The sequence below is a fragment of the Artemia franciscana genome, chromosome 19 (genome assembly GCF_032884065.1).
Source record: "Artemia franciscana chromosome 19, ASM3288406v1, whole genome shotgun sequence".
Lineage (NCBI taxonomy): Eukaryota > Metazoa > Arthropoda > Branchiopoda > Anostraca > Artemiidae > Artemia > Artemia franciscana.
In genome coordinates, this window is record NC_088881.1 from 13,512,707 (window position 1) to 13,538,484 (window position 25,778).

A 25,778-nucleotide genomic window follows, 5' to 3' on the forward strand; every position below is an offset into this window, starting at 1 on the left:
ATGGTGTGATTTTCGTTAAGATTCTATGACTTTTAAGGGGTGTTTCCCCCTATTTTCTAAAATAACGCAAATTTTCTCAGGCTCGTCACTTTTGATGGGTAAGACTAAACTTGATGAAATTTATATATTTAAAATCAGCATTAAAATGCGATTCTTTTGATGTAGCTATTGGTACCAAAATTCCATTTTTTAGACTTTTGGTTACTATTGAGCCGGGTCGCTCCTTACTACAGTTCGTTACTACGAACTGTTTGAAAATGGTAAGGGAATATGCCCTGTGATGCGTGTTTTTCTTTTTTTTCGTCAGTATTCAGCTAAATAAAATTTTAACAATAGAGTAATAAGTCTTTCGGGAAAAAATGACTAAATAGAGCAAAGTCAAAAAAGACTCTCTTTGACAGAAATGTTAAAATTACACATTGGAAATGCACTTATTTTGCTCTGTTTTCAGCCCTCTGTAGTCCCTGCTTTTACAACTAATCTACGAAAAATTTATCTTGTGAGTTTTTTCTCTATCAAATTACACTTACTTCTGGTTTAAAATGCTATAAAACTGGATTTTAAGTGATTAAACTAAAAAAAAAAAGTTTTTTTTTCAACTGAAAATAAGGAGAAATATTAAAACTTAACACAAATAGAAATTTTTACATATATGAGGGGGGGGGGTGCACCTTCCTTAATACCTGGCTCTTCGCGAAAAAGTTTTTTAGCATTTTCAAAAAGCTGCTTATCGTTAAAGTTTCTAATTAAACAACCCTTGTGTTTCAGGACTCGCTCTTAAAGAATTGGGTCAAAATTCTAAATTTACCGTAAAGAGCGAGGTATTGAGGAGGGAGCAACCCCCTCATATATATATATATAATAATTTCTGTTCGTTTTTAAGTTTTAATGTTGCTCCCTTGCTTTCAGTTATTTTTTTTTAATTTGATTTGTGATCGTTTTTTAATAACTTATGGAAAATCCGGCTCCACCTTCATAGGAAAAGCCACTCCCCCTAAAGAAAAATACTTTAGACAATTCAAACCAGGAAAATTAATCCCGGAAAATTATCCTTAACATCTCCACACGTAAAATTTGTGTCGGCAAAGACAAAGTAAAACCAATAAAAAGAATTTCGCAAACGAATTCTGGCAAATTCCAACAGTGTAAAAATTTTCCCTGAAACGTTTACCCTCTGCCCAATCCCCCACGAAAACTTTGCTTTCAATGGAGAAAATTCTCGTGAAATCCCCCCAGCAGAAAATTGCTCCCCCCAAAAAAAACAATGTATGGATACTTCCTAATAACAAATACTATACGCACACAATGAGCAAATTTTACAACTTACAGACCTTCCCCCAGGGACTGTGGGGATCCTGTTATCTCTAAGGGCATAGTTATTGGACCTTTCAATAACTGAAAGGTCCAATAACTATACTCAATATGCTGAATAGATTGGCTATTTGAAAATTTGTATCTACACACACATCAGTGACAAAGCATTATTTATTTTTTTTTATTATCAAATTCCATGGCTATTTCCATGAAAACAAATGGGAGAGGCCACCAAATTTGGCCTCAGGTGGCTTGGTGCAGAGAGCTGGTATTATTTCTAGTAATACAAACTCTGGATTCAACAACAGTTCAATTCTAATAAACAAAAAAGGATTATAAACTCAATTATTTAGTAAAAAAAAAAAAAGCAGAGTAAAGATACTAAAGCATTACTCATCTTGAAACTATCGCAAATCATCAAACTTTGAAGCAGCATTCAGTTCCTCATTGTCAATTATCGACGAAAAGCTTATATACACATGGGCTGTTCGATGACCTTTAGGTCTGATAACACTCAGCGGGCAGAAAAACTTTAATAGGTTTTAGCAACACAGTATAAGATACAAATATCGGGTACTAGGACATAAACTAGCACTTTTTTTAAATATGCAATTCTATACTATTCTCCATCTCTAACAACTTAAGCTGTGGGCCCATATGCGGAAATAAATCCCAGAACTTCAAATTTTAGTGAAAAGATAAAATAAATTTCAATAAATGATAAATGTTAACCTTTGCAAGGAATCCAAAACCAAAGGGGTTAGCATAATGTTGACTGGACCTCTAACCTTGACAACAATCGTATTACAATTGACAGAACACTTATCGAAAACCAACGCTTCTTCGAGGTCATCTAAAATAAAATTAAATTAAAAAAAAACACATAGGCAAATTCTTAAACCAGGCCTTCTTGTGAGTTATTGACAAGTGCACCTTGGTACCAAAAAAAATTAAACAAAAAATAAATGTGAGAAGAAACAAGACATTACACTGGGTTCAAGAAAAGAAAAAACTGCACAAAAAGCATAATAAGCAAAAAAGAAAAATATACATAGTGATTCTTCTTGGAAGCTATTAAAGCAAAACTTAGATTTCACTGCCGTTAAATAGTAGAAAAAAGATAAAATGTATTAGAAATGAATTAATTCATTTTGAAGCTTAAAATATGCGGGACGCTAAAGAAACGTCCGATTGAAATTGGATTTTTTTTTTTTTAATTTGAATTTGATTGAATTTTTGAAGTCTCCGCTTTGATTGAAACATCTCTCACTTGCCAAGAATCCCATAAGAAAGGAACAAATTTTTTCATCTTTTGGTGTGTATTCGTTTTTCTAAAGAAAAATCACTTCAAAGTCAAGGGCACTGTTACCATGCCGAAGTAATTAATTATAAGAGATTTTCCGTCGTTAATGACATTTTTCTAGATTGACTTAAAAAAATCACTGTATGCTCAAGCATGAGATGTTTTAGTTTTTACACGTAATTTTAGGTTTCCAATGTCAAAACGACTGTATTTTAGAAAGTCACGTCAAGAATTTTCCTACCAAAAAAAAGAACAAAAAATCCAAATCAAGAAAAAACTTCAGTAGGCTTTCTATGTTCAGATTTTCTTCTTCTTCTTAATATATAGCAAATGAAGGTACCCTACTGACACTTTTAATGTTTTGATTCACGCTATTTTTAGTTTATATAACGTGGTGGAGCAACACATAACATAAGACATTAAACATAGGTTACAAGATCTGTTTAAATTCTTCTTGGTTATAGGAAGGCTTTATGATGGCTGAAGATTTCTTCAAACGATCCTGGGTAAATTTTTGAAAGCAATAATGAACTTTGATGGTCAAGTTCCTTCATGTAAACTGTGTATGGTCTGCTGTGTATGGTCTGCTTTATGCTTCTTATCAAAGAATATGCAAACCTGATAAGAACGGAATCTCAAATTTGTCTTCCAGAAAACAAAAACTAGCGCCTTCTAGTTCTTTTCTTCAAAAACGTTAAGAAAAACGGTTTCCTACAACATAAATGATATTTCTGTTTACTATATTCTTTTTATTTTATTTTCTTTTTATTCTTCCTTTATTTTCGTTTTACATGGAACTGAAAATAAAACAGCTACTTTTAGAAAAATGGCACAAAATGACACTGCATTTACACAACCCTATGTTCTGCAGACTAATGCTGCCCTGACTATTTTACGATACGTAGGTAAGCAATTCGACTTGGAAAATTTTTCTTAGTCACAGAAAATTGATGATGAAACATTTTTGTTTGAGCATAGATGAAGACAGTTTTTACTTAAAATTCCTAAAATCAATTTATTAAGTTAAACTATACCCCTAGATAATACTATAATAAAAATCTTATTAATTATCAGCATATAGCCGTAATCTAGAAATTCATGTTTCCATTGAACTGGATTTCATACTTTTTGCCAATGTTGACTGGCATGAAAGAGAAAGCACAAGAGAAGAGCTAAAACTAACGCTTTCAGTTGTCTATTATAATTAAATGCACTTATGAGCAAAATGAGATATATTACTCACATATACTTGAGGGTAAAAAGAGGGGTAAGACTGATAGGATGCTTGGAAAAAGTGATTGGTTTACCCAATAATAGGTTAATAAATACACTGTATCTGAAGGCGTTACAGGATAGAAGGAAAAGTTCATGGGTTTCCCAGGCAAGATCAATTTTAAATAGTTGTGGGTTATCAGGAGTTTAGAATGAAGGGAAGGGCATAGGACTGGAAGCAGGAAATGTAGCAAAATTAGTAAAGGGTGTGCTGGAAGATCAGGAAATTCAGAAATGGTAGTATGAAGTCGCAGCCTCTACATCCCTTGACGCCCCTAGGCATTTACCGGCAATAGAACAAGGTTTTGGGATTATTTTAAAGCGGTTTTAAAAAGTGAATAAATTAAGTGGTATATCTCAGGGATGGATATTTCCTAGCATTTGGATAAAGGAGAAAATATTTAGGGAGGGTGAAGGTGATGGACGGTCCTTACTCATGCCCTATGCGCGGAGAAAATGGTGAGGATCTGCTTCACTTCATGATCCTTTGTAAAAAAAAATTACAGGATTTAATGAACAATTTGTTTCTTGGTAATGTGGGAGCAAGTTTTGGTTGTTTTAAAAGTGGGATCTAAAGATTATGGGACAACAAGAAAGACTGCAAAATATATAAAACTGGGAATGACACATACAACGAGATTTTTTATGGAGGGGGGGGGGGTAATGGAGAAAATAATGATGTATGTTTGTAAGCTTTTTTTATTATTTTGGTACTTATATCTTATACCCACCACACTCAAGTTCTTGGTCTGACAGAACCAGCTTCTTTCTGTATTTGTACTCGTTGATAATCAGATTGTGAGAGAGTGTATATTTACTACAATGTAGGTATATTTTAATTGGTATTTTGGTTCGGTTAGGTTACAAGCAATTTCATATAAGGCGTTCTGGGGGGCCTGATTTCCATGATTCTCTAATGTGGTTTCAATAATTTTATTACTATAATATTTTAGTTTCATTATACTTAAGCATATTTCGTTAGGATTAACCTGACTTCACTTCTTGAGTGTGGTGAGCATAAGAAATAAGTACCGTTATTTTTAGTAGCCATGGCCCTTGTGGCTTTGGGGCATTAGACATATAAAATTCCTCATATCTATTATGTGTCCTATTATTTCTGTTTTGTTTTTTTTTTTGATTATTATAGTATTTAATTGTTATTGCTATGTACTATGTATTTTTATTGTTATGTGTGTTATTATCATGTGGTAGAGTTTTTGTGATAGTTTTTTTTTCTGCCATGGCCCAAAGAGGCTTTCGTTTTGCTATAAAATATCTATCTATTATGGACTGAGCTAATTTGCAGGTGTAAGATTGAACCAACTTAGAGGAGCCTAGAAATGTCTGAAAGACTATACAATGAGAAATCACAAAAGAAGCAACGAAAAAATACAAATAAACCAAGCTACCTTAAAATCTAAGGAAGGGAGAGCCAGGCACAATTTTCGGTTTATTGACTAGTAATTATAGTTTTGGGGGGAGGAGGGGGATTAGTAAAAATACACCCAAGGAAACATACAGAATAAATAATAGCCAAAAAGTGCAAAACAATGCATAATAAAATATAAATAGACAACTTTAAAAAATACAGTACTTACTCTCATTGGTTTCTGACTGGGTTCCACTAATGATAGGACTTTCCCACGGAGATTCTGAGCTAACACGACGTTGTTTGTGTGGAAGATATGGAGACGGAGTAGGAGGCACATTTTTGTGCTCACGGTGGATCATTTGTAGAGTTGTAAATCCTTGAGTAACTTGACTGAACTTCGGTAATTTGTAAAAATCTAACGTAGAATTGAAAAATGTTTAACAGGTTGTGAGAAAACCAAGATCTAACAACACAAATGATGTTCATAACCGGAGATTTGAAAATACACAGATTGTCCCAAGACTGATCCAACTCTTGATATTTTTGTTGATGAAATATATCAGCTCTTCGGAAAAATTGTACGATACAATTATTTCAGTGAGTTACCTATAGTTATAAAATCGAACGTATGTCTGTCTTTTATGCATTGCTAAACTGTTCATCCGATCTAAAAAAAACTTTAATAAGTTGTTGATTACACTTTTGGGGAGAATTTAGATAATAAAAAATCCTTCCTCCCTGATATCCTCTCTCTACTTTTTGAGCTGACTGAAATACACACAAACCCCACAGACAAAAACTTGACAGTCCTTTCCGGTCACGTTATTCGCATTTTCTAGATGTTTAATTGACAGGTTAGCTAACTATGAATTCTGTCGTCTAACGCTATTCTGAAATTAGAAACTTTCTTTTTCAACAAATTATCGGAATTTGGTATTCAACAGTTTCGCTAATTTGGCATTCAGCCTAATTTTCCCAATACTTTTCAAAGTTAAAACAATATCGTTATTTTACATAAGAAAAACGATTCCTATTTCTCGCGGAGGGGGGGGGGGATTTCCAGAATATAATTTTCCATGAATAGTTGTCCGGGGGGTGTGGAGGAGAGAAATATTCCATATCAAAATAAGTTTGATTTGCTTATTTTATTCGAAGCCGTTGTTTATGAAATTGAAGATAAATCAATTACTTAATTTATATAAATGTAGGGTAAAGGACAACTTTATTCATTCTGATATTAACTCTATTGTGGAAAGCATGACGTTCGAAAAAAATCGATGGTCATGTTTATCGATTCAGAAAACAATAACGTTTTTCGATTTACCAACTCGATGCCCCAATGAAGGGGATTTGTCGGTTGGGAGGATTCCAGGGGAAAATTTACCACTAGGGAGGGAAATCTTCATGGAGGGATTTTTCGCGGGATGAATTGTCCACAGAGTAATTTTCAAATATATTAATATTCAAGAATGTAATCGTTATGAACACGCAGCTGGGGGGAGGGGAGAATTTCCATGAGGGACAATTTTTTACAGAGGGCCAGTTTCACACAGGATACTTTTCCAAGGGAAATCTCCTTGAACCTCCTTTCTTTTAAGATAGTGGGAACGCGCTACGGGTAAACTAGTTATTAACAAAACCGACAAGGAACAAATGAAAAAGTTTTAGTACTTCATATACGTTTTTAGTACGTCATGGGTCATTTTTATAACAGTTATAAATGTTTTGGAAGGGATAACCGCTGAAATTTCCTAATTGGAACCACATAAGAAAACACCTTAGGCAAGCCTTTTAATTAGGGATTCTTTTCCCCTTTTCATTCTAAAATATTAAGGAAGGAACAAAACCCCTATCTCAAAATTCATATGAAACAGCAACCAAAAATTTGTAAGTTTTGGCCAAAACATTTTACCTGAAAGTTCAAAAATATGTTTCTTGGTGTTGGTCAAAGATGATTTTTTTAATATTACGTTATACCTATATTAATTCCTCGGAAAGAAGTAGAGGGAGTACATATGCCCTGCCTTTTATTCTTGTGGAAGCTTGTAGCTTGAAATTGTAATACAAGTGAATTGGCTTTTTAACAGGAGATTTAGCTGCAAAATTAGCAGATATTATTTCTTGGTTTTTGTTCTGTAAGATTTTCTTCAAAGTCATGTTATATGGGGCACCGCGACAAAATGTGAACCATTAATGTATGTTGTATTTAAGCATTGAAAGTCAGTTCGTTAAGCAAATCATTGAAAAGTATTACAGCTCCCGCCATTTTCTAAATTAGTTTTTTTTAAATCCGGAAACGAAGTTTTTCAAAGAAAAGTTAAGGCCATATTAAACTTAAGATCAGCAGACATAGAAACATATAATAATTCAAACCCAAAACGACCAGGAATTACTACTAAACAACCCAAAACTAACAGAAATTAAATAAACAATCACAGCAAATTAACATGCAACAGGTACTAATATAAATGAAAAAATAAATCTTAAAACGAGTAAAGCTTAAATTGAAAATACAGATCAAGCTTAAAAATTTTATAATGATTTTTCACTGTCTAATACAAGGATTTTTCACTAACTGAACTGTTATTTGTAAGTACAAAAGGAATTATTTGGAATATAATTCGTTTACAGTAAAGCCCTAATGACGCAGTAGGTTTCAGACTTTTAGTTAGTGCGAGGGGCAGGAGTCGAACTCTTATTTGTAGTAATTTTTGTTCGTTTTAAGCTTGATTTGCATATTCAATTTAAGTTTTACTCGTTCTAATATTTATTTATTGATTTATATTGGTACCTGTAGTTTATTTGCTTTGGTTGTTTATTTGATTTCTGTTCGTTTCGGGTTTCATTTATACTTTAATAGCAAAATAATTGTGTTTGTTTTAAGCTTGATTTGCATATTCAATTTAGTTTTACTCGTTCTTATATTTGTTAATTGATTTATATTAGTACCTGTAGTTTATTTGCTATGATTGTTTATTTGATTTCCGTTCGTTTTGGGTTTTATTTATACTTTAATAGCAAAATATTTGTGTTCGTTTTAAGCTTGATTTGCATATTCAATTTAGTTTTACTCGTTCTAATATTTGTTTATTGATTTATATTAGTACCAGTAGTTTATTTGCTATGATTGTTTATTTGATTTCTGTTCGTTTTGGGTTTCATTTATACTTTAATAGCAAAATATTTGTGTTCGTTTTATGCTTGATTTGCATATTCAATCTAGTTTTACTCGTTATAAGATTTTTTGTTCATTTATATTAATACCTGTAGTTTGTTTTCTATGATTCTTTTTCAAATTTGTGTTCGTTTAGGTTTCATTTATTGTTCAACAGTATCAAAATACCAAAGCATTTAAGATGTGCTGCGGAATATTTCAATATCTATTCAAGTTTGGTGCAGTACTAACGTGGTGGATTATCTTTGCATTGAAATTCCACCAAGATCAATAACCATAATTTTATACTTTTATATAAAACTATAATTAATAAACTATAATTTAAACTTACTTATTATAATTGTTGTTTGTACATTTTCTATTATTATTTCATTCAGAATAGAATTCAGAATAACAAGATAATTAAACCTGTAAAAGCAAAAAATCAAATATATTCAATTAGAGGAGCTGTGAACGGTTTTGCAAAAATATACAAATATCATTGTTATCGAATTTATCAATAATACTTATAATAAATATATAAATGGAGTGATAATATATAATTGACACATTAACTGGAAATGAATATTAAACACATTCACCAGTTATCTTAAAGAGATTGATTCTGGAATAAAAGAATACCTTTTAGTTAGGCATTTTTATATCCCAACCCTTTTCCTTTTTTTTTGTGCACACAGAAGATAAACAAATAATAATTCAAAAGTACAAGAATTCCTGAAAGAATTAGCTCCAATAAGAAAATTTTATTATAAAAAAATTTTACTATAAAATAGAAAATTATTTTAATAATAATATAATATTATTTTAACAAAAAAAATATTATATAAAATTTCTTAAGTTTATGCGTAAAAAAAACTACAGAGAGGAAAAGCTAACCAACCTTTTCTAATTCCTTGTCGAGTTATGGTCTTTTCAGATTTCCACTTTGTACAATATACCTAAAATTAAAGAGACAATCATTACAAAATAATCAGTAGGCCTTTGCAGATATGACACAGTATCGCTGTGTCTCCCATGAACTAATTTTTTTCCAGCCACTTTGAATAGAAAATGGTAGAAACTTGATAAGGGGATAGTTTGATCGGAAATTATAAGTTCTAGTACCCGTTTTAGGGGGGCCAAAAACAAATTGATGATAACCAGTCACTCTCCAGTGCTCTTTTTACCCCCAAGCACTCTCGTAACCTCATTTGGCATTAGCTCATCATTTTGAGAAAAAATTCTCTGAGAACGTTCGATAGGTCCAAAAGTGTGTCTCTAAGGGAAGATTTAGCCCATATACCCTTAAGGATCCCAAATTATAAAACTGGTCCATTGTTTACATGTAAATTTTAGTAGAAAGGAGGGCACGCTGCACCTTGTTAAAATAGGATCATGCAAACAATTTGAGTTTGTATTATTGAAGGTATAAACGAGGTCTATGATCGCTCAGCCACTCCCCCCCCCCCTCTACTACCAAATTTTTAGTAAAAGTAGCCATGTTGCACGGTATTGGAGCCAAAAGCGTTCAAGAATTCTCAAGCTCAGTTTTAAAACAAGCTAAGTCAAATCTGTAGACAGATAAGATGTATATATGAGCTAAGTACTGACTTGGTGTAAAAACGAACTAAGGATCCGATAAAATTCGGGAACAATTGGAATCCTTACTTTTGCTCAAGCAGTTCTTAATTTGAGTCTCATGTTGGTTTTTCTAAACGAGCACATGCTAGTCATGTCCAGCTTGGTTATTAACTATGAAACTCAATACATATATAACGTAAGCCCGCTTATCACCAAGTTCTAAATTCACTTTGTAACCTTAAATTATGGGAAATAAAAAAGTATTTAGTAATCACTCCCGACTATTAATCTTAACAGCTGTTGGCCCATTACTCACATTGTGCATTCATCAACAGCTAGATGCAAACCTAATCTTCTTTTGTTCTTGAATCTTACAATGGCATAATATAATCAACCATCTTTTTCGAGTTGATGAGAAGCTAATTCCATAGCGAGAAAGTACTAGACCAAGTAAAAAAAAAAAAGAAGAAAAATATCAAAACTCTGCTGCTGGTTTCGGGATTATTAGGTTTGTTCATGCGCGTCTTCTTGCTACGTTAAGTAGGCTTAAACTGGAAGCTAATTTTCAAATGTTCAATCGTATTTAAACTACATATGAGTTCAATTGTGTCATATGTATAGGGTAAAAGAGTATGCAGAACTTACAAGTTGAAACTGTTGTCAGCATCAAAATGAAAAATCACCAATAACAAAATGCTTTGATGGCTATTTTACTTTTCAACATAAACTAAACTACTGGATACTTGTCTTTTTAAGTACTAATAAACCAAAAAATTGGCATTCCGAAGTTAAAAGGCTGAGTGCGAGGCTAGAGCAGCTTAACTCCAACATATTTGAGTACCCTGACATTACTACTGATAATCTTAAAAGATTCCTCGCTTCCATTGTCCAGAGCCTTTTAGCATTGTCTTATCAATTACCAACAGGTGCTCTTTCCTCTTCTTTTCTCTATATTTCCCCGTCTGAGATAGAGAAAAGACTTGGGAAACTAAGAAAAACAGGTGTTTGTCCCTTTGATATCCAATTTCCTTTTATTAATGTTTTCAGTAACTTACATTCAAAGCCCTTATCTGTCCTATCCAACGAGAATACTGTGTCTGGGCAAATTCCAACAATAACAATGGAAACAGCATCTATTTCAACCCTTTCACAGCATTTCATCCCTTTGAAAAAGAAAGACAGAAACCCACGTTTTGAAAGTGTTCGTTCTATCTCTCTGACTACTGTATTCTCGAAACAATATGAAGGATTCCAACCAGATTGGCTTAAAGAAAAAATCCTACCACTTACTAACCTGAAGCAATTCGAGAATCTTAAATCCCCTTCTACTGCCCATTACCTTGTTTCTCTTATCTACGTCGGGAAAATCCACGAAAAGCCTAATTCCTGGCTAAATTTAATCTCCATTGACCTTCAAAGAGAATTTGACCTTGTTAACCAAAATATGAGTCGTGGTTAGAACCCCGGAAAAATGTTGTACCTTATTTGCATAATTTACGTCACATTCTCCTCTTGAAGGGTTGATTAACGCTACTTTGAAGAAGGCGATGCAGAGGGAATCTTGCTACCTATAAGCAATTAATTCATACATCCAAAGAAAACAACTGTTTTAATTCAAGTCCATTATTAGATAAGTTTTAGGATGAGATGTTTCGCTTTAAATTGAATGCATTGGGCGATAATTTGGTTAAACGATATATCGATGTTTTTACTTTCTATATTTGTTCTACTGATTTCGTTATCTCCGATCATTTTTTGGGCTCAAATTAATTAAGTCTTCACGTTGCATAAGTTTAATAGCAAAAATTGTAACTAAAGAATATTTTGCACAATTTTTTTCCAAACATTGAATAATAAACAAGCTTATGCCAAATTTGTGCCAACAAGCACCCAAATTTCAGCTTGTGCCTAGAAAGTGGTAAGGGTTTAACCTCTGAGGTTTTTACGGATAGTTTGGACCTTAGGCCGGATTGATGAATATGACTTTGCATTTTGGAAAGCTTCGTAGAGCTCTTGCCTGGGGCCAAAAAGGATGGTTTTTGCTTGTCCTTGAGCCAGAGCCTATAGTGTGTGAAGTGACTTGGAGTCTTATAGCCTAAGTCAGAGAGAACTATCTAAAGTTAATGTATTCAAGCTTTCGTTTCATCAAACCATGTTTCTGCTTTCGACTGGAAAGCTCCGTTCTAGCGGGCAGGCAGTCAGGCACTAGTCTCAAATTGAAGATGAATTAAAATCTATAAGCGTAAAAAATTTATGGCAGTTACCCGGCCCCACAGCCAATATATCTATAGAAAAATTACAGAGACAAAAAGTGGAGACCGAAAGTGCTCCCATCTGTTGTCTCTACTCATTTTTGTTCGTGATTTCAGCTGAGTTTATCATTCGTTTTTTTTTGCATTTGGGATTGCGGTAGAGAAATGGTATTAAATGTGCCTCTTAAACTTAAAAGTTCTCTCATTGCTAAAGAAATGAGTTGATCAATTGATCAATGCTAAAGATGAGTTGACCAAAGTATATGTGATCCATTTTTTGGTAAGAAATTCCTTCTTGAGATAAACCAGATTGAAAGTTTAAAGGGGTTGACAACTTCAGTAGTAAGGTACACACTGAAACCAAAAATAGACCGATACAGTCATGGTATCAGATGTACTTCTTAAACTTTAAAAGTTCTCTCATTGCTAAAAAAAAATTAGAGTTTATCCTTGGCTCCTTTCTGCAAGATGACGTCAGAAACTTGGCCTACGGCAAAAAAAGTCAACTTTTGAACTAAGACAGATAGGATTTTTTTCGACGGCAGTCAATAGCTCTTGATGAACTAATCAAAGTATAAGTCGGCCATTTTTTGGCAGAAAAATTTCTTCGTAGAATATACCAGTTTGAAAGTTTACAGGAGTTGACATCTTCAGTAGTAAGGTACACACTGAAACCAAAAATAGGCCGATACCAATTGTGAGACATATAGGGGAGTTTTAAGCAACAGCTGGCTGTTTGCTCATAATCATCTTCGGCAATGAAGGGTTCGCAACTTTTGCTAGTTGGTGTACCTATTATTTGTTTCTGGTGTATTTGATGGTGAGATCAATTCGGTAGTAGTAAGACATGTAGGGGACTTGTAAGTAATAATCGGCTTTTAGGCTACAATCATCTTCAGCGATGAGGGGTTTGCAACTCTTGCTAGTTGCAATTAGAAGTTTGCAACTTTTGCGAGTTGGTGTACCTAGTACTTATTTTAAGATCCTTACAAATTAACAACTTCAGCTTTTAATCGAAGCGAGGAAACAAAACCAAAGCGTTGTTCTCGCAATACATTACTCGGCGAAGCCGAACAAAGGTTGGCTGCAACACCTCACGTTGCCCATGCAACGTAGATCTAGTTTCCCCTGAGAGTCGTTCGTGCCTTTTCGTGATTAAACAAAAAAAGCAGGTTTTTTCAACTGAAAGCAAGGATCAAAATTAAAAATTAAACGGAAAGGGATTATTACAATATGGGGAGGACGTCCCCTCCATAATACCTTGCTCTTCACGCTAATGTTAACTAAAATGTTCAAAAAGCTATCTTATTCTAATTTAACGAGCCTTGTGTTTTACTATTAATTCGTAAAGGAGGGGGATACAAAGTCATACTTTACCGTGTAAAGAGCTAAGTATTTAAGAGGGGTCATCCTGCACATCCCACCACTGGGAATTCCCCCAGGGAAAATTTGCCACCCGAAAAATGTCTGTATACTTCCCAATAACAAATACTATGCATAAGCAATAGGCAAGAGGCTTTTCTTTTCTGAATTACAAGAAAAGAACAAGTTTTTTAACTGAAAGTAAGGAACGATACTAAAACTTAAAACGAACAAAAATTATTCCGTATATGAAAAGTGCTGTCCCCTCCTCAACGCCTCGCTCTTCACACTAAAGTTTGACTCTTTGTCACAAATCTACTTTTTAAAACAAAACAAACAACGGAATGATTTTTGTTCGTTTTAAGTTTTAATGTTACTCCTTACTTTCAGTTTTTAAAAAAAACTTGTTTTTTTTTAAATTTCTGGACGTTTTTTCAACCAATGCAGGATCGAATTTGGCTCACCGTACATGAAAAACATAAACAAAATTTGTGAATTGATTTTGGAAGATTTATTCCTTATAAGAAGGGTTGCCCCCTCCTCATTACCTTACTCTTTGCGCTAAAGCTGTTAGCACTTTCAAAAAAGCTTCTTATGCTAATTAAAAATCTCCCGTGTTCTAGTAAACGCTCTTAAAATAGTCAAACTTTAGCGCAAAGAGCAAGGTATTGAGGAGGGGGACACCCTTCAGGCATGGAGGGGGCCGCCCTCCCCGTCATGGAAATCTCCTTCGGTGAAATTTCATTCAACGTAAAGTAAACCTCCCCCCCCCCATAAAATTCCCTCCAGACAGTTCCATCCTTGCTGAGAATCCCCCTCCCTGTACAATTGCTTGCGGACGATTCAGCCTGAAAAAAAAACTCTCTTTAGCATTCTTTCATTTGAATAAGACTTTGATATTGATCTCTAATCAGTTTCTTAATCACTCCAAAAATGCCCCCTTCCATTGAAACACCACCAAACACCATTTTGGTTATAACTAGATTGTTACACGTAAAAAATTGTAACAGTCTATAGCCATTGCTGTTTTCTTTTCCTACACCATATTTACCTAGGCTAGGATACCGTCTATGCTTATTTCTTCCGACTTGGGCGTTAAAATATAATAAAAACTGCCTGGGACCCTGTCTATTTTCTTCTGCAACTGTAAGTAAAATTCACCTGAATCACTAGTATCTCCGTCAGTCGGCTCGACAGAGCCATTATTACAATAACTGATACCTTGAAATTTCTAGTCATAAAATAAGTGATTAGTATTCACATTATTAATACCTTCCCAGTCTAAACAAGACTTAGCAGCTTCCCTATTCATCACGAGCCCTACTCCCTGTCGATGTACCCCATTCAGAAAAGGAGAATTCCTTTTCTGAATTGATTGAATTGGAGAATAGATTGACATGGGACGACCATATAAATCATTCAATTTCCCAAATTATCCCTCTACAAAGGTCTTTGGCAAAATTACGGTTTAATCTAAGCAAAGATGCAATGCCTATTTACTACAAAACTCACATGAGACCAATTCTAGAATATGCATACCCAGTCTGGCACGCAGGTCTCACAAAAGATCAAACTAACAAACTTGAAGGAATACAAAAGCGTGCATTGCGAGTGATTTTGGGGGATACACTGTTACCTTATGAAGAATGTCTTGTTCTGTCAGGTCTAACAACGCTTGAAACAAGAAGGCGCGAACTTCTAATGGGCTTCGGACATGGCCGACTCTCATCACAAAAGCATCGTGATATCCTACCACCGAAAATTACACAAAACAAGCACGACACCCGGCACCGCAACAAGCTACAGCCATACAAGCCCGGAGCAACACAGCGATACAAGAAATCATTCCTAAAATATTTCACCACTCATTTTAATTTATAGTTTTATATATTGCGAATATTTATTTTGATATTCCGCAATAAATTATTTGACATTGTCTATCTACAAAAGGTATAGTTACTGCAAGAGAGTGACAATAGGACTCTCTTCTTGAGAAGGAGGATCGAAGTTGGAGGAGTCGCTCTGTAGTAACAAGATTCATTGAAAAGTGTTTATTGTCAAAAGAATCATTTGAAAAGTACTTCTCAAAGAAAAGATGATTTTGTATCTGCTTTTCTGAAAGCCTTTTAACATTTTCAAGGCCACCAATATCAAGCCACTTTTTTCAAACCAAATCAAATAGCGACAAAGACCACACTGCCTTTCCATCATAAACACAAACAACAAGTAAAACAATAATAGGGTATGTTTCGTAATACAGTGGAACTTTAACCTTAAATGAATATTTCGAACCCATATCCAATGGCCGGCCTCAGCAAAACAAGGGACCGGTCAATGGCGAAGGAAGAATACAATAATTCACCCGCAATTACCATGCAAAAAGATTTTCCCCATGAAAATACAGGGGTTGCTGCCAAGCCCCTGGCGAAGAGAAGGTTCATTGGGCCAAGTGTAAATGAATTTTTTAGAGAGTCAACTTAATTGAGTAACTTGAACTAATCTAACTATAATCTAACTGTAAATCTAACTAGTGATCTGACTTTAGTAATCTATCTGTAGTAGCTTGTCGTAACCAGAATTTAAAAATCAGTTTACTAAAGAACAATCTATTTCGTCAACCATAAAGAACAAATTCAAACCTAAAAGTTTCACGTTAGCTCTTTTGGAACATATCTTTAATTTTTCAGACGATTTTATCAGCTTCAAAAATTTTTCTCTGGTTTCTACGGACCAGGGTTTAAAACAAGTTTTTAGGGAACTACTGAGATTAAAACAGAATTCATTCAAGAACCGGGTTTTGAACAGAGATGCGGGTAAGTTTGGCTTAAATACAATTTATGGTAATCTACTACAGTCAAATAAAGTAAATTTTCTTTCTGTCAATTCCAATGACTTTGCTTTAGCCGATAAAGTCAATGGTCCGGAAACATGGAAATCAAAGAGATTTGCATCTCTAACTGCTTTGAGAAAACAAGGGGGTTAAATAATATTCAATTAATATATCTTGTATAAATGTCGAGGTTATATTTGTATCATTTTAGTTTATTTGCTGATGACGGCCAATGTATATGTGGCCGAAATATCCAGAGATTATTTTGCTGTGGTTCACTATTTAATAAAAGGATTATACGTCATGGAAAGATATTGTGGTCTTTGATAATACCTACAAATTCAATGCTCCTTTCAGGAATGAATATGGATACAACGACTTTATTTGAAATATTGTAAAATATGTGGAAATATTGGAAAGAATATGGAAAAGGAATGAATATTGATACAACGACTTTATTTGAAATTTGATAAGAAAACTCCTATTTAGAGTACTTTTTTCTCGCTTTTGTTTCAGCAATCGTGTAATCATCTTTTTCTCTCTTTGTCTTTGTCTCCGAAGTGAAAAGAAATTTCCTTACGTTAATTCCAACAATTCTAGACAAGGGCTTTCTACGACACTGCAAAAGCCAGACTCTCTCAGCTGTCACTTAGGCCAAGCAATGATTGTTTTACTGGAAGGCATTACACCAAATCAGCAAACAGTCTTCAAATTCACAGTCAGATAATCTCAAGGCTTGTACTCTGTGCAGTCAAAGAGTAGCAATGATTTAAATTCATCCCTATTGTCAGTAGGCCTTATATCTGTCAATATTCCTCAACACCCGGCCGTTTTGCATGACATGATGACTAGAGATACCAAAGAATTGTCAACGACATTACATGTACGAACAAAACTTTTTGAAACCACTTTTAACAGTCAGAGATTGTGTATATAAGATAATATTCCCCCACAGAAATTTACGTGTCCTGCTTTAGATTACTTGGCGTGATGCTTCTTTTGATTTAAAGTAGTATATCCACTATAAAGATATTGTCGATAGACATAATGCACCTTAAGCTCCTAAATAAATGGGATGTCCCCCTTCCGTTCAAGGATTTATACTTCCTTTGTCCGCCTGCATCTTGAACATCACTGTCCAGTTTGACACCCTGGCATCTCCCATAATGAATAAAAAACATTGAATCCATCTAAAAAAGAGCCCTTGGAATAATTTTCAAAGAAGGTAACGTGCAATATCTGAACCATTCGAACGCAGGTGTCGCAGCCTTAAAACGCTTGAGCGCAGGAGAGTTTACATTGTTTCTTCCTTTCACTAAAAATGTAATAGCGAATCTAACGCAGAAACATTTTCTCCAAACAACATTCTCCACCCAGACTCCGCCCTCCTAGGACTCTTTCTGAACCCGTTCTTATCTTGTCCCCATTCGTTGCTTTACCTCTCAATATAGAAAAAAACTCTTGTCCCCTTCATTACAAAACAAGAGCTAAGAGCTCATATGGCACTTGTGACGAGGTCGGAAGAGCCGAGAGCTCATATGGTACGAGGAAGAGCCAAGAGCTCATTTGGACGAGGTCGGAAGAGCCGAGAGCTCATATGGTACGAGATCGGAAGAGCCAAGAGCCAAGAGCTCATTTGGCACTTGTGAGAAGGTCAGAACCTAAAGTTAAACTTTATAGCACAAGATCCTTCTAAATATCAAATTTCATTAAGATCTGGTCACCCTTTCGTAAGTTACAAATACCTCAATTTTCAAAATTACCTCCCCCCTCCCAATTCCACCAAAGAGAGCAGATCCGGTCCAGTTATGTCAGTCACGTATCTTAGACAGGTTTCTATTCTTCCCATCCAGTTTCATCCTGATCTCACCGCTTTAAGTATTTTCTAAGATTTCCGGTCCCCCCAACTGCCCCCCCCCAATTACGTTTGATCCGGTTGAGATTTAAAATAAGATATCAGAGTTACGAGGTCCTTCTAAATATGAAGTTTCATGAAGATCCGATCACTCCTTCGTAAGTTAAAAATACGTTATTTTTCTTATTTTTCAGAATTACCCCCCCCCCCCCCCCCGCAATTGAGCGGATCCGTTCCAATTATGTAAATTACGTATGCAAGACTTTTGCTTATTTTTCCAACCAAGTTTCATCCCAATCCCTCCAATCTAAGCGTTTCCCATCATTTTAGGTCTCCCCACCCCAAACTTCCCCCAATGTCACCAGATCCGGTCAGGATTTAAAATAAGAGCTTTGAGCCACGATATCCTTCTAAAAATCAAATTTCATGGAGATCCAATCACCCGTTCGTAAGTTAAAAATACCTCATTTTTTCTAATTTTTCAGAATTAACCCCCCCCCCCAACTACCCAAAAGAGAGCGGATCCGTTCCGTTTATGTCAATCATCTATCTAGGACTTGTGTTTATTTTTCCCACCATGTTTCATCCCGATCCCTCCACTCTAAGTGTTTTCCAAGTTTTAGGTTCCCCCTCCCAACTCCCCGCCCCCATCACAAGATCTGGTCGGGATTTAAAATAAGAGCTCTAAGACACGATATCCTTCTAAACATCAAATTTCATTGAGATCCGATCACCCGTTCGCAAGTTGAAAATACCTCATTTTTCTAATTTTCAAGACTTAATCCCCCCCCAACTACCCCAAAGAGAACAAATAAGTTCCGATTATGTCAATCATGTATCTAGGACTTGCGCTTATTTTTCCCATCAAGTTTCATCCCGATCCCTCTACTCTAAGTGTTTTCCAAGATTTTAGGTTTCCCCCCTCCAACTCCCCCCAATGTCATCAGACCCAGTCGGGATTTAAAATAAGAGCTCTGAGACACAATATCATTCCAAATATCAAATTTCATTAAGATCCAATCACCCGCTCATAAGTTAAAAATACTTCATTTTTTCTATTTTTCCGAATTAACCGGCCCCTACTCCCCCCCTCCAGATGGTCAAATCGGGAAAACGACTATTTCTAATTTAATCTGGTCCGGTCCCTGATACGCTTGCCAAATTTCATCGTCCTAGCTTACCTGGAAGTGCCTAAAGTAGCAAAACCGGGACTTTAGGTTTTCCCCCTCCGACTCCCCCCAATGTCATCAGATCCGGTCGGGATTTAAAATAAGAGCTCTAAGACACAATATCATTCCAAACATGAAATTTCATTAAGATCCAAATACCCGCTGATAAGTTAAAAATACTTCATTTTTTCTATTTTTTGCGAATTAACCGGGCCCCCACTCCCCCCCAGATGGTCAAATCGGGAAAACGACTATTTCTAATTTAATCTGGTGCGGTCCCTGATACGCTTGCCAAATTTCATCGTCCTAGCTTACCTGGAAGTGCCTAAAGTAGCAAAACCGGGACAGACCGACAGACAGACAGACAGACCGACAGAATTGGCGACTGCTATATGTCACTTGGTTAATACCAAGTGCCATAAAAAAATAATAATAAACAAAACACCCTTCTAGTTTTCCTCTTTTATTGTTTGGTACTAGTGTTGCCCCAATTTTAAATTCGTTCACTTCTTCATCCTCCCCCTCGCCTTTTTATATGTCTCTTCAATTTTTTTTGTTATATATACTATTATTTTTTTTAATTTTACTGTTTTTTTTTTCTTTTTAACTCAATCCGAAACCTTAGATTTTAATTACTTTGACTAAGGAATGATTTTTAATTGTGATATTGTTGTTTTGCCACTGTTTTAAGTTCTTTTTTATGATAATATCGCTTGTTTGTTTTGTTTTTTTACACCAAAATTCGAATTCAGCCCTTCGGAACTTGCGATAGAAATTTTTCGAAATAAATATTTTATCTCACTTCCTTTCTTAACTGCAGCATATAACTTTTGCACATAACACTCCTCAATTTAGTTTATTTACCAGGGATGTTATTTCAAGATGTTACCTTCGCAGGTAAATTTTGATCAGCAAAAGTAAAACAGTTCAAAATAGGGATGGAACCTTTTTATTGACAGTGAATAGATATAAAATTATTTAACTGGATATTTCGAACACATATACAGTGTTCATCATCAGCAGTAAAACTAAAAGACATGAATAAAAATAAACAAAATTTATACCTAATAAACTAGTTACATATAGTTTATTGCTCTTATTTTTCAATGCAACAGCGGAAGCCAATCTCTTTGATCTTTTCGGTTCCGGTTCATTAGATTTATCTGACATATTACGTGGACAGAGGTCATAGCTGTTAAGTGAGGTGATATTTACTTTATTTGACCTCAGTAAATTATCATAAATTGAGTTCAATCCAAATTCACCTGTATCTCTGTTTATGGACTTTGAACCTTGGTCCCTAGAAATCAAAGAAACATTTTCAAACAAAATAAAATGATTTGGATAATTAAAGATATGTTCCGAGAGGGCCGACGTGAAATCTTCAGGTTTGGTATTTTGCTTTAAAGACGAAGAAATAGAATTATGATGTTGTAGCAATATCATTTTTAAATTCTGGTTAGCACGTCCCACATAAGAACTTCCACAAGTACATGGGATTTTATAAACCTCACTTTATTGCTCTACAGAAGTCCGATCCTTTCCAGAATTTAAAAAAACTAGCCAAAGTATTACTACCTCTTAAAACTACCTTTAAACCATTATTTTTTAAAATTCTGTTAAGTTTTTCACTCAAACCAGGAACATATGGTAGAGAACAAAAAATATCTTCTTTTCTGTTGTTTCCAGAATATCGTCAGAAAATTCTAGAAATTGTTTCCTTCTTTTCGAAAAAGTCTGGTCAATTAACCAACCCGGATAATGATTACTTATTAAAATCTCTTTTAACAACAATAATTCCTCCTCAATGAATTTTGGAGAGCCAATTCTAAAAATGCTGTCAGTTAAGGATATGATTAAACCAATTTTTACTTGGCGAGCATGACCGGAGAAAAACGACAAAAATCTGTTATTGTTAGTAGGTTTTCTGTAAATCTTAAAATCCAGAAAAGATGTTTCTTGAAAATGTTTCTTTGATTTCTAGGGACCAAGGTTTAAAGCAAATTTTCAGGGAAACAATCGAAATTAAAAAAAAATTATTCAAGAATAATTCTATAAACATAGATACAGGTGAATTTGGATTGAACTCAATTTATGATAATTTACTGAGGTCAAATAAAGTAAATATCACCTCACCTAACAGCTATGACCTCTGTCCACGTAATATGTCAGATAAATCTAATGAACCGGAACCGAAAAGGTCAAAGAGATTGGCTTCCACTGTTGCATTGAAAAAAATTAGAGCAATAAAGTATATGTAATTAGTTTATTAAGCATAAATTTTGTTTATTTTTATTCATGTCTTTTAGTTTTACTGCTGATGATGAACACTGTATATGTGTTCAAAATATCCAGTTAAATAATTTTATATCTATTCACTGTCAATAAAAAGGTTTCATCCCTATTTTGAACTGTTTTACTTTCGTCATGGAAAGGCAGTGTCGTCTTCGAAATTATCTAATTTGATCAGCACATACTCTCTTCTTTCTAAAATCCTATTATTATTCTATTAAGATTTAACTACTGCATGCAGGGGTGCCAATTAGAAGGGTGAGGGAAGGGAGTGTAAGAAGAGTGTAACTTTTTTTGTATCATTAAAAAATATAGATAAGAAATCCTTGTAACACCCACAACAGATTCATGAGTTGGCGTCACATATAGTGTCTCTAATCTAATAGGCATCATCAAATCTTATCATCGCTAGTAATCTATTAATATTTTTGTTATTTTCATTATATTATATAACATTATCAATATTATAATTTACAACGTCAATGACGAGAATAATCCATATAAATAATTATTAGGATATTTACAGTATACCATTATCTGTATAGCATTATCTCTCTTTTACAAGTACTATTTGCTTCCTTCGTCAGAAGTATGGTTGGTACAAATCTGTTAGCCAGTACACACTCGAGAATTTGGATCTATAAATTCAGACAATAACTAGTTTATCGCTGCTCATACACGGAGACGATTAGCCTCGGATCAGATAAAAACTACATTGTAGCTACATTTTGACAAATATTTAGTAGTTATTTTGGTTAGGTCACACTTTGCATGCAGCCCCGCTATACTAAATCCCCAGCCCCTTAATGTACAAATATAAAGCCAAATATATATATATATATATATATATATATATAATATATATATATATATATATATATATATATATATATATATATATATATATATATATATATATATATATATATACACTATCTACCTTTCCAGCGTCTCAGTTGTTTCAACCCCGTACCTATAAATCCAAATTCTTGAGTGTGTACTGGATAACAGATAAGTACCGTATTTTTTCCCTAATTTATAATAGTAGTTTCCTTTAAAATAAATATTTTATTGGTGCAGTTTCATTACCTGAGTCAAGTGATTCATATATGTTCCCATCAAAAGCGGCGACTGACTAACTGGTTTGCTACTCTGCATTCGCAGATCAACTAGTGACAGCTCTCTATCATTCTGTGAGGAAACTGCAGAGCTGAAAGAACTAGTTGATGAGAGACTCGAGTTTGAACCCATTCTACTAATTGATTTTCGAACTGCCGACGTTCCAGGGCCGGTTTTCTTCCGTATCATAAGTTGCCGCTCACTGTCATCGTCACTTTCATTACCAATGGTACTGTCACTGTCGTACTCCTCAGCAGACAAGAACAGCTAAGGATAAACAATATTTTTATATGCATAGAAAATGACTAGTTAATGAAATAAAAAATTCATAAGCATTTCTTTTTCACCTAAATTGAGAACGATAGAAAACAAACTTTAACAAACGAGTATCATTTATTATGGCACTTGGTATTAACCAAGTGACACATAGCAATTCTGTCAGTCTGTCTGTCCCGGGTTTGCTACTTTAGGCACTTCCAGGTAAGCTAGGACGATGGAATTTGGCAAGCGTATCAAGGACCACACCAGATTAAAATTAGAAATAGTCGTTTTCGCGGTTTGACCATCTATGGGGGGGGGGGGGGGAGTGGGGGGTCGGTTAATTCGAAAAAAATAAAAAATAAAGTATTTTTAACTTACGAACGGGTGATGGGATCTTAATGAAAATTTATGTTTGGAAGGATATCGTGTCTCAGAGCTCTTATTTTAAATCCAGACCAGATCCGCTGAAATTGGGGGGAGTGGGGGGGGGACCTAAAATGTTTGAAAAAGCTTAGAATGGAGGGATCGGGATGAAACTTGCTGAGAAAAATAATCAGAAGTCCTAGATACGAGATTGACACAACCGGAACTGATCTGCTCTGTTTTTTTTTTGGGGGGGGGGGGGGGTAATTCTGAAAATTAAAAAAAATGAGGTATTTTTAACTTACGAAGGAGTGATCGGATCTTAATGAAATTTGAAGTTTGGAAGAGTATATTGTCTCAGAGCTCTTATTTTAAATCCTGACTGGATCCGGTGACATTGGGGGGAATTGAGGGGGGAACCTAAAATCTCGGAAAACGCTTAGAGTTGAGGGATCGTGAAGAAACTTGGTGGGAAAATAAGCACCTAGATACGTCCTAAATACGTGATTGAAATAACCGGAGCGGATCCACTCTCTTCGAAGGAGTTGGGGGGAGGGTTAATTTTAAAAAACTAGAAAAAATGAGGTACTTTTAACTTACGAAGGAGTGATCGGATTTTAATGAAATTTGACTTTTGGAAGGATATCGTGTCTCAGAGCTCTTATTTTGAATCCCGACCAGATCCGCTGAAATCGGGGGGAGTTGGGGGGGGGGAACCTGAAATCTTGGAAAACGCTTAGGATGGAGTGATCGGGATGAAACTTGGTGGGAAAAATAATCAGAATTCCTAGATACGTAATAGAAATAACCGGAACGGATCTGCTCTGTTTGGGAGGGTTGGGGGGGGGGGGGAATTCTGAAAATTAGAAAAATGAGGTATTTTTAACTTACGAAGGAGTGAACGGATCTTAATGAAATCAGAAGTTTGGAAGAATATCGTGTCTCAGACCTCTTAATTTAAATCCTGACTGGATCCGGTGACATTGGGGGGAATTGAGGGGTGAACCAAAAATCTCGGAAAACGCTTAGAGTTGAGGGATTGGTAAAAAACTTGGTGGGAAAAATAAGCACAAGTCCTAGATACGTGATTGACATAACCGGAGCGGATTCACTCTCTTTGAAGAAGTTGGGGGGGGGGGTTAATTCTGAAAAATAGAAGAAATGAGGTATTTTTAACTTACGAAGGAATGATCGGATCTTAATGAAATTTGATTTTTGGAAGGATATCGTGTCTCAGAGCTCTTCTTTTAAATTAAGCTCTTCTTTCGACCGGATGCGGTGACATTGGAAGGAGTTGGGGGGGGACCTAAAATCTTGGAAAATGGAGGAATCGGGATGAAACTTGGTGGTAAAAATAATCATAAGTCCTAGATACGTAATTGAAATAACCGGAACGGAACCGCTCTCTTCGGGGGAGTTGGAGGAGGAGGGTTAATTCTGAAAAATCAAAAAAAGAGGTATTTTTTACTTACGAAGGAGTGATCGGATCTTAATGAAACTTATGTTTAGAAGGATATCGTGTCTCAGAGTTCTTCTTTTAAATTAAGCTCTTCTTTCGACCGGATGCGGTGACATTGGGGGGAGTTGGGGGGGACCCAAAATCTTGGAAAACGCTTAGAGTGGAGGAATCAGGATGAAACCTGGTGGTAAAAATAATCATAAGTCCTAGATACGTGATTGAAATAACCGGAACGGAACCACTCTCTTTGGGGGAGTTGGGGGAGCAGGGTTAATTCTGAAAAATCAAAAAAATGAGGTATTTTTAACTTACGAAGGAGTGATCGGATCTTAATGAAATTTGACGTTTAGAAAGATATCGTGTCTCAGAAATCTTATTTCAAATCAAGACCGGATTCGGTGAAGGGGAGGTGGGGGGGGGGCGGAACCTAAAATCTTGGAAAACGCTTAGAATGGAGGAATTGGGATGAAACTTGGTGGGGAAAAATAAACACAAGTCCTAGATACGGGATTGACATATCCGGAACGGATCTGCTCTCTTTGGGGGAGTTGGGGGGGGATTAATTCTAAAAATTAGAAAAATGAGGTATTTTTGACTTAAGAAAGAGAGATCGTATCTTAATGAAATTTCATATTTAGAAGGATCTCGGAACTTAGATCTCTTATTTTAAATCCCAACCGGATCCAGTGTCATTAGGAGGGGGGTGGAAATCATGGAAAACCCTTAAAGCGGAGAGATAAGGATGAAACGTGGTGGAAAGAATAAGCACAAGTCCAAGATAGGTGACGGACATAACCGGACCGGATCTGCTCTCTTTGGT

General features: G+C 35.1%; 1 protein-coding gene across 3 annotated transcripts in view; it reads right to left on the minus strand.

The window, feature by feature from the left end:
• Positions 1-25,778, minus strand: part of LOC136039305 (bridge-like lipid transfer protein family member 1) — a 279,590-nt gene that overhangs the window by 174,051 nt on the left and 79,761 nt on the right. For all 3 annotated transcript variants that reach the window (XM_065722912.1, XM_065722913.1, XM_065722911.1), the window contains exons 19-22: positions 22,846-23,142; positions 9,317-9,374; positions 5,488-5,676; positions 2,047-2,167 (exon numbers count right to left, since the gene is read on the minus strand). In XM_065722912.1, the coding sequence (XP_065578984.1) occupies positions 2,047-2,167; positions 5,488-5,676; positions 9,317-9,374; positions 22,846-23,142 (665 nt within the window). The remainder of the gene's footprint in view (positions 1-2,046; positions 2,168-5,487; positions 5,677-9,316; positions 9,375-22,845; positions 23,143-25,778) is intronic.